Source organism: Xiphophorus hellerii, chromosome 20 (assembly GCF_003331165.1).
Source record: "Xiphophorus hellerii strain 12219 chromosome 20, Xiphophorus_hellerii-4.1, whole genome shotgun sequence".
Taxonomy (NCBI): Eukaryota; Metazoa; Chordata; class Actinopteri; order Cyprinodontiformes; family Poeciliidae; genus Xiphophorus; species Xiphophorus hellerii.
In genome coordinates this window covers 30556170-30575356 of record NC_045691.1, presented here as the reverse complement: position 1 = coordinate 30575356, position 19187 = coordinate 30556170, and the positions used below count along the sequence as shown (strand labels likewise).

At 38.9% G+C, this 19187-nt stretch overlaps 1 protein-coding gene across 4 annotated transcripts; it reads right to left on the bottom strand.

The window, feature by feature from the left end:
• Window positions 1–1687: 1687 nt before the first annotated feature.
• On the bottom strand, window positions 1688–18084 carry hdac11 (histone deacetylase 11). Of its 4 annotated transcripts, none has more exons than XR_004336991.1 (12): window positions 17863–18078; window positions 17323–17382; window positions 15752–15900; window positions 14372–14472; window positions 13811–13927; window positions 10790–10832; window positions 9723–9799; window positions 8153–8215; window positions 7231–7327; window positions 6187–6365; window positions 4095–4391; window positions 1691–2506 (listed from the first exon to the last, which is right to left on the bottom strand). XR_004336991.1 is itself a non-coding variant. In XM_032548602.1 (12 exons), the coding sequence occupies exons 2-11, from the start codon at window positions 17355–17357 to the stop codon at window positions 4149–4151; spliced, it is 1104 nt and encodes a 367-aa protein (XP_032404493.1). In that variant the 5' UTR covers window positions 17358–17382; window positions 17863–18079; the 3' UTR covers window positions 1691–2506; window positions 4136–4148. The 4 variants fall into 4 exon arrangements, 3 of the variants coding, with proteins under 3 accessions (XP_032404494.1, XP_032404493.1, XP_032404495.1); XM_032548602.1 differs by having other exon boundaries at window positions 4136–4391; window positions 17863–18079; XM_032548603.1 differs by having other exon boundaries at window positions 1688–4253; window positions 17863–18082.
• Window positions 18085–19187: the final 1103 nt, after the last annotated feature.

The window sequence follows — 19187 nt, the reverse complement described above, 5'->3', positions numbered from 1 at the left end:
TGGGAATGTCCAGCCATCCAGATCAGGAAGGAGACGGGTTCTGTGTCCCAGAGATGAACGTCTTTTGGTCCAAAATGTGCAGATTGACCCCAGGAGAAAAGCCAAAGACCTTATACTACTAACCAACCATGCCTTCATTTTTGTTTAATCATGACAAGATGGAAATTACAGTGTTTTTGCTCATTTGAGATTAGAGTGAAATAATTTTAGAATCTGCTAAGAAACTACTTTTTGTTTTCATTTAAACCCCAAATTGAGCAGGTGGTGCTTTGTTTTTACTGAGACTGTAATATTTGCAGTGTCGTCCCAGTCAGCCTCCCTGCTGAATGTCAGTTGTGCTCTGCTGTTGTAGGGAGCTGTGTGTGGGTGGGCGTGTGTGTGTGTGTGTGTGTGGTGGAACAGCTCAATGAACAGCTCAAGTGATTTCTCCCCATCTGGACAGCAGATCCCCTCAATGTGTCCCTCTTCACGCTGTGGGACAGAATCCAGCAGGAAGTGGGAGAAGGCAAAAACTTTTCTCTCAGCCAAAGTCTCCTGCAATGATCATCCCTGGCTCTGGAGAAGATTTTGACGTTCTGAAATCCCACTTCAGTGACATGCTGCAAAGCGTAATGTCTAGTACCACCTGGGCGGGGAAGGGGGATGGTTGTATTAGTTCCCCACATATAAACTCACAACCCTGATTAGAATAGTGAGTCCAGTCAGTGATTGCACTCCAAACTGCTGGCCATGTACACAGTAGGTGCAAAAGGCAGCTTATTTATCAGAATCTGCTCCCACTGTTTTGATTTTAAGATGACTTTTACATTGAGGACTCTTCTCCATTTTGCTGTCTTCTGAAACATGAATTACTTTGCTGTATGTGTTGTTTAATACTCAAAGTTTAAATTTACAGTCCTTTTAAAGGTACTGTGTTATGTTTTTCCAGGCTGTGACCCAAAGGGAAAAGTAATGGTCTTGAATTTTTGAATGTTGTAGGATTCATTCCAGCAACCTTGACATTGACGTTCACCTTAGCAAGGCACTTAATCAAAGGGTTGCCTACCAATCCATGTAAGAACGGGTTTGAATTTGTACGTTTCTGCAAGTGTGACAGTATTTGACTGCGGCTAAAGCCGTTTTCAACTGGCCGCAGACTCTACTACCTCAGTCATCCAACGACTGGGCAAACATCTTAATTATAAGTTTTATCAAAAAGTAGACGGGACTAAAACTGGGAGCTGGTTCTACTGGAGAGGAGCTTAGAATAACTGCCTCTTATTCTACAAGGCTCTAAATGGTCTGGCTCTTTCGTACCTGTTGGATCTTCTGTGCTCATATGTTTCCCTTTGTGCTCTCAGGGCGCTGGCCTTCTAAAAATTCCTAAAGTAAATAGAAAACCCTTTGGAGAGCGTGTCTTTTCCTTCCATCACCGTGGAACAATCTGCCTCAGGACATCAGGCAGGCATGTTCCGGCAGAAGATTTTAAAGACCCACTTTGTCATATGTGACTTAATTTTATACCTATTGTTTTCACTGCTTTTCTTGGTATTTTATCTGTTTTTAAACTGTACTTTGTTTGAAAGTGCTTTATAAATGAAATTATTATTATTATTATTATTACAAATGGACCAATCAGATCTCTGATGTATGCTGAAAGCGAGTTAGATACTTATTCTAAATAAATAAAGGTAGGATATATAATGTCTTCAACTGTTCTCTACTTTATTACAAATATTAGCGTAAAATCATATTTTGTGAACCCATTCAACATTATGTTCAAATAATAAAGTGATTATTAGACATTATTTGAAAAATAAATCACAATAAATAAAATAAAACCCCAAATCATAATCATGATCTTAAGTGTCTCACTTTTTTAGCCAATATACAATACATTTATCGCTCAGGAGGAAGCCCCAGTTTCCTGACGATGGGTGATCAGTCCGCTGTAACTCAAAGATGCAAACATGTGACACTGATTCATTTCATGTTAAATTTAATATATTAAATGTTTTCCAGAGGTAAATATTTTATCTAGATATAGCAGCTGATTAAGACAACAAAAAAAGAGTTAAAAACAAACAAACATTAAGTTCATAATGAAACACTGGTATTTTAAACACAAAGGGAAAAAAAGTATTTGAATATTTCTCAGAAATGAAACCGTTGGTGAGAGAGTTATCAAATGTTACAGGGATGGACGGCTAAGACCGGTCTCGACCGGATTTTTTTTCCCGGTCCTTGGTGTTGTTCTTGTTCGACCTGCTGGGTCATGGCCGGTTCGAGACCATTTCGTTTTTGTCACAATTACAAAAAGTTAACTCCCTTTTATCTTCGCCCACAGATGCACAATAAGCTGAATGTGGGGGAAAAGCAGCATGATCAGAGTGCAGAAAAAAAATACACCGTTCTAGTTGGTAGCGGCCACAAAATCCTGCTGCCTGTGGTAGTTGACTACAGCGGACGGCATTTGGTTCTTTGATTGTTCGCAGACTGTGCGGTCAAGCTTTTACTGAGGAAACACCTGCAATTTGAATGCAGAAAATTACTACATTTGCTTTTCAAACACATGAAGAATTAAAATGGGAAAGAAAACAACGGCAAGCACTTGTAAATTTTACCCATGCGAAGGGACAACTTCTAGAGACCTGTAGTGACACAAGGGAAAATAAGTAGAAGTGCCTTCATTTCTGACTTATATCAATCTTTGGGCAAAAGTGCAAAAAGACACCGCAACCCTAGTGCCACACTGTTTAACCTTCACAAGTAACCTTTTAAATTAAGGCACAAACTAAAGCCTTGTCTACACACAGCCAGGTCTTTCTAAAACAATGTAGCAAAGATATTAATTTTTTTACAAAATAATCTCGCCCACACTTGTTTGGTATAAGAATAGTGTTCATTCATCCACACGAATCCGCGGAATTACACTACTGAGCGGCGTTTTAAACATGTCAAACCCATAGGGGGCAGTGCAGGGCAAAGCTAAAAGCTATGTAAGCCAATCACAATCCTTCAAAGCAACCAGGACTTCCTGTTAGGAATTAAACATGGCGACAGGAAGTTAATTTGTGTGGACTGACAGAGGCTGGACAACTTTTAAATACCGTGTTAGAATGTAAAGTTAATGACGTCGATTAGGAATTAAGCTTGTGGAGATTGTGTTTCCATATTGGGAGCAATAGCTGATGTAACACAGCTGACCTCCAGTCGCTCTTTCTGCTTTCAGACTCCACATATTGGAGCAGTTGAACTTGTATAAACAAGCAAAACGTGTCTGGAACAACGTAAAAATCAACACCTCTCTGACTGCAGTCATCTTTCCTCCACTGCAAGGATTAACAATAATAACAGTTACATGTGTGAAGTCGGCGCCGCATTATTTGTTGCGGACTGTCTTGTGCCGACCTCTAAATCTACGGTTTCGGGTGGCCACACGCAAACACAAGACAGAAAGAAAGAAAGAAAGAAGGAAGTCTTCATTGGCCGGAGATTTTATTATCAATCTTTTTTAAAATAAAGTAAGAATTTGTATATTATGATAATTAGCAGTTTAATTCCAATTGGTAGTTTAGCTTGCGTAATTAGCCGTTTTCCATTGCATTTTGTGGTGTACAACAAAACAAAGTCCTGAAACATTTATCGAAGTCCTAAACATTCGGCCTTGATGTTGGCATTAGAGGAGCCAGCCTTGACTCCATCCCAGGTTACAGTTATATTAACTATTGTAGTCTCGGTGTGAAAAAACCTTTTTACCCTCATAACAACAAACAAGACGCTTCCACCACATTATTGTTTTTAACTAAGTCCAACAAACATTATTATATGTTTGTTGTTTTTTTTGATTTCCTGAGATGACGGATTCCCTCTCAATGATTTGCCACCAAACGCACAACAAACACATTTTATGGCACATGCTTATGAAATCTATTGAATGTTATTGATTTACTATTTTTCCTTTAGACCTTCATAAAACGACACACACAAAATGTACAAGTTTGTCAAACTTTTACACCATCATCGTGTATGTGAAAAAACTCATTGTTGAGCTTTCATAGATTCCGAACATACAGAATATCATAATTAATCTCTGAAGAAAAAAAAACAAACACCATAAAGTTAAATCAGTGCATTTCCAAGAGTGTTAGCTTATAGGCCACCCGTCCTCACACAGCGGTGTGTGCTGATCCTGCAGAACCGGAGCTTTGGGTCAAGTGGGTCACCAGTTGTGACAATCCCTCCCTCTCCATGGCTTTGGCTCCAATCAGACCCTCCTGACGTAAGTTAAGAATGGAGTCAGCGATAATCCGCGCCGTTTTCTTCTGGTACCCTCCTGACGTCACCATCAGGATGGGAATACCTCGTTGCTTTGCGGCCCTGAACACAATCTCGTCCCTTTTAACAATGCCCTGGCAAGAAGAAAGCAGAAGAAGCCGTCGGTCTCTGTAAGCCCTCAGACCTTCATAGCCCTGGGGACAGAGCGGAAGCATGGAGATAGCCTGGCTGACCCCGGCAGGAAGCCGCTGATTGGAAACGCATCTGTCTGTGCCAGGGGATTCTGGGAGGGAACGGCTCGACTCTAAACCTAATTTATTGAGAGCAAATGTTGCCCCACAGCGAGGGATTTCAAACATCAGAATGTGTGGCGGGAGCATATGCCTGACTAGAACTTCTGACAATATTGTTAGAGCTGCACTTCTTTTTTGATGCCATTTACCAGCCTCTTTGACAAATTAGCTGTGTATTTAGAGCAGTGCTAAAACTGCTAAGATATTCTGCAATATTATCATATTATTATCATTTATGGAAGTCTGCTCATAGGATTCAATAAATCTAAAATGAACTGTGGATCAGCGCTCATTAACATATCAATTTTTTAAAATTGATCTGGTGAAGTATTTTCGTCTTGCAAGGATAGTGGAACCACATAATGCAATCTAACGGCAGCAATTTTTTTAATGGTTTAAGTACTGTGTAATTAAAACAAGTAAATCTAGCCACTACAATAAGAGAGCATTCAGATTTCAGACACTAGAAGACATAACGATTCCTAATATGGCACAGGTTGAGATATGATTTTTTTTCCCCTTATCTACTCTACTGTTGTTATTCTCATCTGACTGAAGGGCGGCGCCCTCCCAGGGGTGCAGCCTCAGGCGCCTTCTACCCACATAGACAGGCGAGCGTCCTATATGTTTGTTTTCTGTTCTTTGGACGAACTTGAGGATTATTAAAGTATATTCATAAATCACATTTATGTTTTAACTTCTCTGGAGTGTAAAAACAAAAATCACTTTTTCACACAGGGTCATATAGGCTTGGATTTTTTAATCTCCCTTAATAATAAACACCTTCATTTAAAACCCACTTTTTATGATTACTTGTGTTGTCTCTGAGGAATATTCAAATTAGTTTGATGTTCTGAGACACTTAAGTTTGACAAATAGGAGATGAGGTAAGGGGGCGAAAACCTTTTTCACCCCACTGCACTAAAGAAAAGATGGGAGACGGGGTTGGTTGTCCACTGCAGTGGAAAGAAAAAGATGCTCCCAAAACCTTCTGTACGAGTCAGAAAATACCTTAACCAGTCAAAAGTTTGAGCTCTTCTCAGTAATAAGTTGAAAAATGAACCTTCGTCAGTGCAAACAGAGCGTCTGCATAACCAGGAGTAAGATTAAGAGATGATGTTATCTGATGCTATTGCTGCGACAATTGAGTTGCATTTGGCTCAAATCTATGTGTATGGTATAGATGGGATTTCTGATGTACAATGTTCATCCTGCAAAACCTTCCAACATTGTAAACAAACCCTCTGGAGCCTACAATACCAAACATCGGTAGAAAGGCAATGCTGGAATCATTTTCTTTCTTTTTTTTTTTTTTATTACCAAAGGCAGCTCATCCGACTGTGTAATTGCAAAGCAGACATTGAATAGTGCTATAGGTGCATAAGACAAGTAAAATAGATATCTATATTTTTTTTCGAGTAAGAAGCTCAAAATCGTTCCTTACCCTGAGCTTTGAACATTTGACTGTTTTAACTTGGTCAGACATTTTCTTCATTCTAGAAGGAAACTTCAGACATATAGAGAAGGTCATAAAAACCACAGAGAATAAACTAATGAAACGACTGCAGGAGCCCAACCTGAAACTACAGCCCCTTCCGTAAAAGTGAAGAGAAAGCTGTCAGAGAAGGCAGCGTACCTGTGGAGATATGGAGAGGCCTCCGAGGGGATCCCCGTCCAAGATGTCTGTCCCTGCATTATAGACGATGATATCAGGACGAACCTCGTTCAGCGCTCCCTCAGAGTGAAGCTCCACCTTCTGAAGGTACTCTGAGTCTTCAGTGCCCCAGTCTAGCTCCACCTTCCTCTTTATGGCTCCTGAAGATAAACAATATTAGGTGGCCTGCACTTGCGTAGAGCTTTATCAAGTCCAGAGGACCCCAAAGTGCTTCACACTACATTCAGTCATTCGTCCACAGCTGACCTGTGGCTGCTAGAACAGTGAGGAAATGAATTGAAATAATTGGGATAGTTAAAGAGACAGTTAAGCAAGCATCTTCTCTTTTACTGTCCATTTAATGCTGGAAGACTACCGCAATGGTCAGGTAGATTACTCTCTTTGATGCATAGAAAAAAGTCAGCCAACTAATGGATGTCTTAGAATAACCAAAAGCACTATAAGGCTTTGTTGTTTTAATGTTCAAATAAATGCAACTTCAAAAACGCATTAAAGAACAGTAACAAATACAATTCCTCTTTGCTTTTAGAAAGTAAAATAGCTCTGCTTTAAATCAGATTTGTCTTTGATGAAAATAAACAGAATGTTGCCCTGCAGCTTATCTTAAACAACCCAGGATGCATTGATGTTTTACCTTACTGAAGGCAGAAAAGAGCCTTTGATTAGATTCGTTTCAGAGAAGATAACTACATGTGAAAGGAATTGAAAGTGGACAGAAACTCCTCATGTGTATTTAGAGTTATCTGCAAAAAGATGGGATTCTTGTGTTGTAGAGAGTCCTTGGCTGGAAGTGCTAACATGGTGAGGAGTTACTGTGACTTCAGTCAGAATTACGACGACACACGGTGATGTCAAAAGAGACAAAAGCCCTCCAGCAGTGCTGGAGATGCAGAACGATGTAACGACGATTTAATGCCCAGCAGTGAGTTAAGGCCATATCTGAGACTTAGATTATGAAAAAGAACAATCAAGTTTGAGAAGAAAGTTATTCACGCTTTGACTTACGTTTGGCATATTCGTCCCCTGGATAGATGTTGTGATTATACATGTCCATTATGAACACTCTGGTGTCGCCCAAAAAGTCTCGCTCATGTCCATTTCCCTGTAAGACCAGTTCCAAAACCAGTTTATTTAACACATTAAATCATCAATTATTCTTTTGCTTTTTGACAACTGCATCCCAGACTTCTGTCCCCCCCTGTCGTACTCACCTCGACAGTCCCATCAGGAAGTTGTGAATCCAACTATAGGCCTAACAAATTTTGCTGGACAATAAATTGTCCCAGAAGTTATAGCGATAAACAATAATATTGTTGTTTTGAGACAATTTTCAAGTAGTATAATGGTAATAATGGCATAATAATAATGCAAGAACACATTCTCAAAGATCAATAAACTTTAAATTCTAATGAACATTTAACAACTGCAGACATTTTAAATATCCAAAATAAAGAAACAAAACAACAGAATCAACAACAAAAAAAGAATGACTGAGTCTCTGTAAACAAATTTGTTCTTCAAAAACAGAATCAGACTGAAGACTTATCATCCAATTTTTGGTAAAAAGAGAGAGAGAATATTGAGCTTGTTTTAATTTATCATGCAATTAATTGATATATTTTTTATTGTAACAGTCCTAAATCCAACTATTATTGCAAATTTAGTCATAAGTTGCAAATTTTGCGCATGCTTGCAATCTTCACCAATTATTGTAATTTTTACGCAGATGTGGAGGAGTTTGGTTTCATATGCGTTTATGGAAGCTGATTCTGAATAATGTCCCTGCTGGCATCCCGTACCACTGTTTTTTATCCGGTGACCTAAACATACTTCTTATGTTTAAGAAAATGGATTTTGAAAGAAATTAACCAGTTAATAATTTGGAAAATATCCATAATGAGAGAGTGAGAGAAATGTATTGGCTTACCTGATGAGCATCAAGGTCAATGATGGTGGCTCTGGAGATGCCTTCCACTCTCTCAAAGAGAAACTGAGCAAAGAAAAGTAAAAAATAGTTTATTTCCTTATCAAACTTGGTCATAGTTTCATACAAGCATTTCAGTCATTCATCTTCCACTCATCTATAGGAACGGCAGACAATATTCTAATTTTGTTGGAGACTTGGAAGTTTTTAGTGTAAAAATAAAATTTTTTGACTTTCTCAATAAGAAAACCATAAAAGTCCTATGTATCTCAAACCAACATATGACAAGTATTTTCAAATTTTACCTGGTAAATACAATGCATTCATAGTTGTGATAATTAATGCTCATTTAAAGGCACAATTTCTGTGAAAACTGGTATCCAGAACTCGATCCTGTCTCATTCAATATTATTTAACTGACTGATTAGTGATTGACAAAACATCTTATTGTTGGCAAATGACATCAGTTTTCAATAACCACAAGTAATTATTAATTCAGTTATTAATATTTTGTATGCATGGACGTATGAATGTATGGATGGACTACTAGTAAGTCTCAAAAAATTACAATATTATATGTATATACTGTATATTAGAATATGTAATGTGCAATATTTCTTGCCAGTCATCTCAGAGAGTGAAACGCATATATTATATAGAATCGTCAAACTTAGGGCCAGAGCAGCAAATATTCCAAATAAGGAGCTGAGTGAAGTAAAAAATGTTGTATACACAGTAAGTGGGCGTGTTGCACACAATCTACAAAAATTGTCTGCGTATTTGATTACAGGAGCAAAAAAATTTGGGGGGGGGGGGGGGGGTTGTGCATGTGCACTGGCTGTCGTAAAAGATCTTAAAAGAAAAAATTAAGCAGAAAGTAATTATGCTGGAGGTATAATAATAATAATAATAATAATAATAACAAATCATCTAAATTAGTATTCAACCACGCTGCACAGTGGTGCAGTTGGTAGCACTGTTGCCTTGCAGGAAGAAGGTCCTGGGTTCGATTCCCGGCCCGGGGTTTTTCTGCATGGAGTTTGCATGTTCTCCCTGTGCATGGTGGGTTCTGTCCGGGTACTCCGGCTTCCTCCCACAGTCCAAAATCATGACAGTTAGGTTAGTTGGTCTCTCTAAATTCTCCCTAGGTGTGAGTGTGTGTGCATGGTTGTTTGTCCTGTATGTCTCTGTGTTGCCTTGTGACAGACTGGCGACCTGTCCAGGGTGAACCCCGCCTCTCGCCTGGAACGTTAGCTGGAGATAGACACCAGAACCCCTCCTGACCCCATTAGGGACAAGGGTGTTAGAAAATGGATGGATGGATAGTATGCAACTTTGTCAAACGCCACAGCAAAAACATCTAACAATCAATCAAAATTAAGCTATTAAACTCATTTCTTTTTATGCGTTTCATCTTCTACATCCGTTTGGCTCCGTGACAATGACTCGAAGTTCAAATGACTTGAACTTCGAGTCATTTGAACCATCTCAGATAAAATGGTTTACAGCTGGATGTGACAGAGAATCACTGCTATCGTTGTGATAAAACAAGCAGTGTTGGTTTGAGCCTTGCCTTGATGGCCAGTGTGATGTCAGCATAGGCACAGAAGCCGCCTCCCTTGTCACCGGAGCAGTGGTGGAAGCCTCCCCCTGATAAAACAGAGCCAGGCTAAGAGCTCATTTCAGAGTTAGAATGCAACTTCACTGATGACACAAAATATTATTAGTATTATTATTATAAAGTACTATTAGCTGAAGATGCATCTATTGCTACAAACAAAAAAAGGAGAACGTTCTGCTCCACTGTTGCACAGCCGGAAAGCAAATTGCTCCTGAAACCAAACTTTGGCAATCGGTGGGATACATACACAGTGTTAAATTAAACGAGACTTAGCATTACATAACATAAAACATGCTTTATTACTGTGCACTCCGTACAAATAGTATTTAAGTTTTTATTTTAAACAAGTTGAAATACAAAAGTGATGGGTTAACAATGCCAAAGCCATGAACAAACTGTTATTTTGCATAAAATGCAGAACTCAACATATTGGACAGCGCTTGTATTTCTGTATGTGTGCATTTGTGGCTGGAATATGTGATTTTATCCCTCCTTTCATCCATTTGTTAAATGTTGGATTCATGTTGAAGTCGTTTTAGAGACAAAAGTATCTGATCAGAAATCTCCCGATCAGTACCTTCGTGACCCCCCACTTTGAAGACCTCTGATGTCAGGCACAGGGAACGTTTTTCCAGGGAGGCTGAGAAGTGAGATCCCATGACAGTTCAAACACTTTTCGCTCCCATCTCTCAATATGACTTTAATTCTAATAGTCTTAAACTGGCTGTCAGTGGAACAACAGCACACAGAGTATCTCAGAAACTTCTGCCGTCCACCCGCTCTCTAGTAGTAAATTTACTTTTAAATTTTAGGCCCCAGGTACAATTCTCTAAACGAAAAAAATAAATAGTACAATTAAGTTCATTATCATTTTGTTGTTTACACAAATGTGTACCTCAAAGGTAATGTTTCGCTGTGATCTTGTGAAAAATAAAATAAAAAAATCACAAATGAGATACAGCACAGTGGTTGAAAGGTTGGTACGATGCCATTGTAAGTACAAATGGCTGAAAACTCACCTACATTTATGGCCCATCCTCGCTCTACAGCCAGCTTCCCAGCCTGCGGAAGAAGATTCGATCAGTATACACAACATATCCTTCTGTCCCTTGCATTATCTATATTCCTACTTATCCTGGCAGGATCATGAGGGACTATTGCCCATGTCCATTAGCTGGGATCCCACGTATACCCTAAACAGGACCATTACATGGCAACACAGAGACAGACAACAATCCCCGTAAACTCATACCTGAGGGTAGTTTAGAGACACAGAAAGGCCCCAGGTTGGGATTTGAACCCAGGACTTCCTAGCAGCAAGGCTATAGTCTACTAACTGCACCATCTTCATATCAGCTCTCTGTTCGTGAAAACACGCTTGCTAACTGCTTCTGTTGCTGGTCCAGTTTTCTCACCTACCTCTGTGTGTGAATGGTTGTTTTCTTGATAACTCCTTCACAGAAACCACAAAAGCGAAACAAAGACGTTTGCCTCAGGCCTCAAAATGGCCAAGTCCGACACTGCCTGCTGCACCCAAGTACGTCGGCCTGTGGCTATGGGTTTCAGAAATGTCCTGCCTGAGACACTCCCACATCTGCCAATTTGGCAGGCATGTCTGATGTATTTTTTGCAAAACGCACTCTTAGAATCTCACCAGCAGTTCATAATTAATGTGGTTTCAGATAGCAGTCACAACACACTGCAATAAAATGATGGGGCTTACAGTCAGCTCACTGCCAAAATCAACCAAATGTTTGAAGAAATGGATAAAGAGCTTCCTGAGAGCTGGGAGGATATTGTGCTCATATGTGTTTGTATGGTGAGGAGAAGTTTTATTGAGTTCTCCACAGCAAAAAATAAATAAATACAATAAAATATTGACTTGCCATCAATTTCATAACAGATTGGCTTTTCTGCTGAGACATCTAAGTGAAGAAATAGAAAGGGAGAGCTAAGCTAATACTTTGATCTTATCTAAAAGTTGTACAAAGTGACCATTTTGTGGCACAGATACAGTAACATTCCCTTTGGTGTAGTTGGTAATTTATTTTTTCTTGTGATAGACCATGCCACCTGCTGGTATAAATGAATGACTGCACTAGGCCAAAAATCAACGGATATAGGCTATATACTGTATATATACAGTATATATATATATATATATATATATATATATAAAAGCTTGACAGGAGAGCACTTGGTCCACCACACAAACTCTGTCCCATATTCATGCTGATTTTTGAAACGGGGGGATCTGGTGACGCAGAGGGTGAGATGGGGAATTGAAGCCACTCTGAGTCAGGATTCCACTCAGAAATTTAATTTCACTCCATATCAGTCTTTAGTTACACCTTTATCATAAGCATTCAAAACATCAGTGTTAGTTATGTGTTTGCGGTTGGGCTATAGCATAAGCACATTTCAAATTAAAAAAGGCTTATAAGCTGTGGTGAAAAATGTTCTTCTGAGGCCTTACATTATGATTAATAATGTTATGTCTTCATAGTGAACGCTCACCAAATGAACCTCTAGGTTACACACCCAAGCGCACAAATATAGGCTATGTATATGTAGCCACTGTGGCTTCATAAAAATGTGTTATTGTTGGTTTTTTTGACTCTCCACCTCTCTCACATTTGTTTCTGAGCAAAGCACAAAAAATTGCAGGGTGTCAGTCAATTTCTTTCCTAAACATGAACGATAAGGCTGTAGTAGATCTGATGAGAAGAGATTGTCTTTAGTGGATGAGTACCAACACTCATTATCATGTACGCTCACACCCAGGCTATTGCTCAGGCACTTCACTTTGACTGAGGGGAAACAAGAATATGTTACAATAGCCATCTGATTAATCTCCACCACTCCTCACACTCAGAGCGCAGAGGTCCGGGAGAAACAAGCCCCGCATCTGATCTCATTTTCTTTGGCTCTTGCATCTAGTATAAGCACAACAACAAAAATCAACTAAATCTTCGTAATAGCCATTTTTTCCTAACCAGACAGGATGGGAGCCAACCGTAATTAGTCATCTTTGTGGCGATTAAGGTCTGCCTGATTGGTGCATTTTATTTTGGGTTGACATCCAAGAATGGGAAAAGCTAAATGAAACAAATTAAAATCAATAAAAAAAAATTGCACAAGACTGTGAGAAACATGACAAGCAATGCATTCCAGATCTAGTTTACTTTCACTAACGGGGAAGCTACATTAGCTTACATAGAATAGAACGGAATATACTTTATTGATTCCCAAAGGGAAACTGCTTATTAGTTGACAAGGTACTCCTTTCAAGATGTTAAATATTAATAATACAAATATTATTAATTCACTGTGACAGACTGGCGACCTGTCCAAGGTGAGCGCTCCGATTGGATCTTAGGCTCCACATTAACAAGAGTCAGTCGGCAATTTAACTTCAGGAGAGTCAGAGTTTAGATTCAGGAATGACATCACTTCTGAGTTTTGCACATTAGAAAACCAGCTAGTTTAACTCAGAGTTGAGTAAAACTAGCGTGTCTAAAGTTTATCCAACTATCTTAATGAGACTTAATCTGAGAGTCCATGTGGTGAAATAACTAATAGATGAATTATAGGAAAGCAAGTCAGACTGACATTAGTAGAAGCATTCAGAGGTGAGTAAATCTTCTCACCTCCTGGTTTTATTCTGGCATATCAGTTCACAAAATGTCCACTTAGTGAATATGAGAACGATGTCTGGACTGTTAATCAGGCTGTTGTTTGATAGTCCAGGGAAAAAGCCAGAAGCAACAGTGTGTCTTCAGACTTGTTTCCTGTACCATGCTGCAAACATACAAAACTCTGGAGAGGGAACACACACACACACACTCACACACACTGTCGGTTTTCATAGCTGATTCCTGGCCCTGTTTTTATAATCATGCATGTATTTCATTATACTGTAACAAGGCTTGATCAATTCCAGCAACAAATAAGAGTGAGAAGGAGTAAAAATAAAAAGTGAGAAATTGTATTACTAAGTCAAAAACACGATACGATAAAAGAGGCTGATGTACACCAACCATTATTGTTCCTCCTGTTTGGGTCCGTAAAGGTCTCAGCACCTTCTGTTGAACCAGACAGTTAGGTAAAATCACCAGGAGTGGGATTTCAGTGATAGTTGCCACCACAAAAGACCACTGCAGAGGACAAAGGAAAACACTGAGAAGCATTTAACAGCATGAAAATAAAAAACACTTTTCAGAATATTAGCTGGAGTATTTCAATCTGCAAAAGAAAACAACAGTGTCCCAGTAAGCTCAGTCTTAGTCCACATAGAGAGCAGGGGCCTCGTGTATAAAAGAGTGTGCACCTTTCATGCTAAAAGTTGACGTAGGGACAAATTTTCAAAAGTAAAAAAAATAAAATAAAAAATCTGTCAGCAGTTTCTCTCTTTAACGTTCTGCACAGAGCTCCAGGATTATCACTCTGGGCAATCTAAAGCTAGCTTCTCATCTTATTTAACCGCATAACTGGATTAGCCAAACTTTTTAGGGACATTACAATTTATTAAGATGCAGCTGACAGTGATATGGGACAGGAGAAAAATAAACACATGACCATGCCAGAGAGACAGAAGCTACCTTTAGACTACAGAGATAACGCTTCGTGTGAACCACCAGCAGATCCTCCTCTGAGGCTTCACGGGCTTCTACAACGTTCTCATCGGTGATGAACTGCTCCTCTGCAGCACATTCAGACACAAATAAGACCAATACATGATGAGGCTCATTGAGAAAAACATTTGTCCAGTTACTTGCAGCAATGAGTAGAATATGAATATGTTGGTATTGATTAAAAAAAAAAAAACATCAAGTAAAACCAGCAGAAATGTCATTAACTGTCCAAACAGACAAATTAATTAATTTATACCAAATATATATTTAAGACTATATCATACTCTACTATTCGTGTTGCGGTGTTTGTAGGTGGACTCAAAAGAAAGGCAAAGGCAGCTTGTAGGTGAAGAAGGTTTTAATGAAAAAAAAAACAAAAAAAAAACTTGCAAACTAAACCACAGGGAGCACAAGGAGCCAGAGCCAAACCAAAAACAGGAATCCACAGAAAAATAACGGCAGGGAACACAGTGACTTGCAAAACTATTCAGACCCTCAGGTTGGAAGAACAACAGGATATAATGGGAGCAGACGAGAGGAACCAGCGAGGAGGAACTGGGAATAAGTTGTATATAGGGGGATTGATTACTGAACATGAAACAGATGGATGATTAGAAACAGGTTGCAGGTGTGAGGGGAGAGAGCAAAAGGCAGACTGAGGAGAAGAGAGAGAGAAAATGGTACAGGGGGTGAGGGAGAGCACACAGAGGACTAGGAAATAAATCTAACACCAAATAAAAACTAGACCTAAGAAACATAATAAATCTAGAGTAACAAATAATAACTAGACAAGAAATAAAAAACTAGAATCACTAAAGGACTGAACTAAAGTAAAACAGAAACAAGACTGATCCAATAAATAATAGAAAAGAGAATAAATACTCCTTAAAAACAACTCAAAACCACCCAAGAAACACTTCTATCTTTTTTTTTTTTTTAAATAAGAAAACCCTGAAAAATGTAGCAGACATTTGTATTCAGCCCTTTACTTAAATAAAATTCAGTGCAGCCAACTGCCTTCAGAAGTCACCTAATAAGTAAACAGAGTCCAGCTATGTGCAATTTTATTCTTAGTATGAATTCAGGTCAGGAAGAAAGTTGTGGAGAGTATGGAACCACAAACCTACCCAGAAATGAACAGAAAAGCATCCAAGAGGCCCAAGACAATCCAGGTAGAAAACCTGCTGGAGGTTCAGACCTAAACACACAGCCACCTGCGTCTCATCCTTTTTTATTCTCTCCATGTTTTCTTTCTCCATTTGCCACGAAGACCAGCTTTAAGCAGTACGGCACCCTGCGGCTCAGGGAGATGTCCCATCACAAATAACCTGTCCAGAACTCTCCTACCTTTCAGGAAGCGGATGACTTTCCCCCACTTTCCTGAGTCAAATGGGTGGAGCTTTTCCAGGCCCATGAATGTGATGTTATAGCCAGGGTGGTACACGATGGGCAGGCATGTTGGAGGGATGCTGCCGTACAAATCGGTGTGGTGAAAGCTGAAAGAGCAACATCAAATGTAATACAAGCAGCACAAACACGGGGAGCCGTTTGTAAGGTGACACAGTCAACAATTAACAGCAATAATTTGGGTTTATTTAGCCTGTCACGGGGAAAACAATGTGGGTGTTCAATTGTCAAAGCCATATCTTCACCAGGTTATTCATACATTTACCAGCATTCCAAACTAAATATTCAATTAACAAGCTAAATAACTAGTTTGTAAACTCAGCTAAATATTTTGTTTTTAAACTCAATTTTAGCTCACAATTAAATATTTATTTAGCTGACTAAATATTTAGTTCCAAACTAAACATTTATTTTCCAAACTAAATATTTAGCTTGCTAACAACATATTTAGGTTGTTAGCTAAATATTTAGCAAGCATGCTAAACATTTATGTCCAAGCTAAATAGTTAGCTAATAGTGCATATTGGTTTGATGATGAGCAAAAGTGGAATATCAAAATAAAAGCTGGGTTTTGAGGACCGCTATATAAACTCCACTGCTGGAGGAACAATTCGTCCCTCCAGCATGTCTTTGGTTTCATCAAAACCAAAAACATTTTTTTTCGTTTTTTTTTTTTTTTTATCATGGATTCTTTTCCTCTTGACATGGCCATCACGTTAGATGACGTGGCATTTTAACAGCTACCGACGTTCACTCGTGTTTCAACAGTTTCTGCATCAACATCCGCCACTCTGTCCGGACAACTTTACTCTTAACTTGCTATCGAAGTTTAAAACTTCCCGTTTATCCATTCTTAAAACAAAATTATTTACATAAAAAATTCCATCAATATATTTTTTTGTGTAAAAATGTTGAAAACAACTAAAGAGTGAAAGAACATGAAACGCAGAAATGTGTTCTGGCTTGATCACAGTGGTGGGTGCTGATGCAGAAACTGTTGCTGTAGATTCTGTATGTTTTCATCTATCATAGTGGACAAGATAATCAATCAATTATTAATTACCATTGACCAAAACAATCAATGATTTTTTTTTTAAATGTGGCATTTTGTAGAGGTCTGCAAAACTCAGCTTTTATTTCGATATTCTTCTTCCGCTTGTCAGCAAACCAACATGCAATATTTAGCTTGGACCTAAACATTTAACTTATAGCTAAATATTTAGCTTGGTTGTTAAATATTTAGATCTGAGCTAAATATTTAGTTAGGAAAATAAATATTTAGTTTGAAAATTAAATGTTTGGAAAATAAATATTTATTTTGAAATGATGAAAATATGACTGGAAAAAATGGACACCCACCTTTTTTCCTTTACGACTGGCTAAATAAGCCAAATTATTGCTTTTAATTTTTTTATGCGCAACCTTACAGAGGGCACCCCATACACAAATGCAATGTGAGACTAAGGTTATTTCACATCATCAACATTACTGGGAAGGCTGCAGCTTCTTACCTCGATTTCCCTTCATTGTCTTCTTTAGCAGACATGTTTCTTAGTCATAGTTAATCTGACCTGGAAGGAAACACAAATAGCATAAAGTTGACACCTGACACCTACAGTATGTAAGCATGCGCATGGAAGTATGCAGTTTGTAAAGACGCAACAACAGCCAGAAATGTCAGGTTCACTCGCAGCTATAAGTACGTGCAGACTCACTGAGCTGTGAATTTCAGCTGTGGGATTTCTTTTTATTGAAAATGTGCTTATTTTGAAATAGTAATGTGATTTTTTTTTTTTTTTAATCTTGAAGTGAAAATAAAATGAAATTTCAGCCATGTAAAAATAATGACAATAAAAATGTATCCTGGACATATATATATGAACAGCAGAAAAGTAAGCACAAACATACAGCATTAAAATTTCAGTGGCATTTTTATTTAAAATCCTAGTGACATATATTTACTTCCATACGAGTGGGTGGTTGAAAGAGAAACGTCGTCATAGTCGCTTTATTATCATTTATCTCACTGCGCACGAGCCGAACAGACTCACCTGCTTCTCTTACGACGTCAAAGAGACGCTAAAAGTGCAGCTGAGCAGAGCTCTCAAGGAACTAAACTGAGGCTGTTTCACAGCACCACGCCGGACCCAATATTGTCTTTAAACCAGTGTTCTCGTGGCCTGGTAAATAAAACGCCCCCCTGTACTACTCCTCGCTTCATACAGAGGGCCTGGGCTCTCTGCTTCCTGGAGGCGTGACCTGTGTTGAGGTTTTAACGTTTGTCCGTGACGTATTTAAGAACGCGCCAGTATGACGCTGACTGAGAAGCTTACCGCAAATTGCCTGCGCTGTAAACAACCATCCTCCACTGTGAGGAGAGAAGAACCGATCCGAACGAGGTGGTTGATTAATGTTAATTCAACCTTTGGAAGCGTGGCTAACGACGGACTGAACGGCTTCCTTCACTTGCTCCAATGCCATCGCTAAAACTACAGGCAGACTACAGCGCAGAAAATAGACGTCATCATTCACAATTTCTTTTTCTGTTCGCTGATTGGCCCGGTCAAGTGAAGAAAGCCCACACTATATGGCAGGCCTTTTTAACATAACATCGGTTTCGTCTGACTGTCCCTCTTACGTTCTAAATTTCGATCTAAATGTGCTTTTTGACTATCCAGAATTGTAATTTAAAATACCTGCATTGACATTCTGACTAGTAAGAACAATAATTCAGCTTTCCCAAACTTTAAAAACCTCTGGTTTGAGACAATGACATTTTGGAGTATTGAATATTCCCAACAGTTTTGGAGAATTCTTAATGCTACATTATCTTTCTAACTTTAAGTTTTATCCAATATACTAGTGATAGATGAGTAAAACTAATTTCCAGTGGAGTATCACTAGTCTCTTTTCGTAAACAATGCTGGGTGTAGTTTTCACTGCTTCTGTACATGCCTTGTACTGCAACGTATCTGAGTTTTGTAACATTTTACACAGTTTAAACATTGACTTCTAATATCATCAGATTAACTGAAGTAGAGGCAGGATTTCACTTGTACAGTGCCTTTACATTGAGCACTGCAGACCATCTTCTTCACTGGATACCAAACTATGTAACCAGTCACCCACAGTACATGAGGACATTAGGCTGTGTGTGTGTGTCTGACACACACACACAGCCTTGTCCACAGTCGAGGAGGGGGAAGGCACCAACTCCATTTCTGGTCACCCTCTGCAGCATAGATTTTTCCATCAATAACTCACATTGTGTGATCCTCACATGTTTTTGGATGAATTTAACATAAAGTCACAGACAGTTGAGCATGACCCAGAGAAAAAACAGCGAGTGGACACAGAGGTTTGTCGACTGGTGCGA

What these genes read in the sequence shown, in the direction of transcription:
- hdac11 (XM_032548602.1), bottom strand. Translation starts at nt 17,357, where the DNA reads ATGTCTGCTAAAGAAGACAATGAAGGGAAATCGAG. An exon ending in AGGATGGGCCATAAATGTAG is followed by an intron (nt 9,800 to 10,789) that starts GTGAGTTTTCAG and finishes CTGTTTTATCAG; the next exon opens with GGGGAGGCTTCCACCACTGC. An exon ending in TTGACCTTGATGCTCATCAG is followed by an intron (nt 7,328 to 8,152) that starts GTAAGCCAATAC and finishes CTGGTCTTACAG; the next exon opens with GGAAATGGACATGAGCGAGA.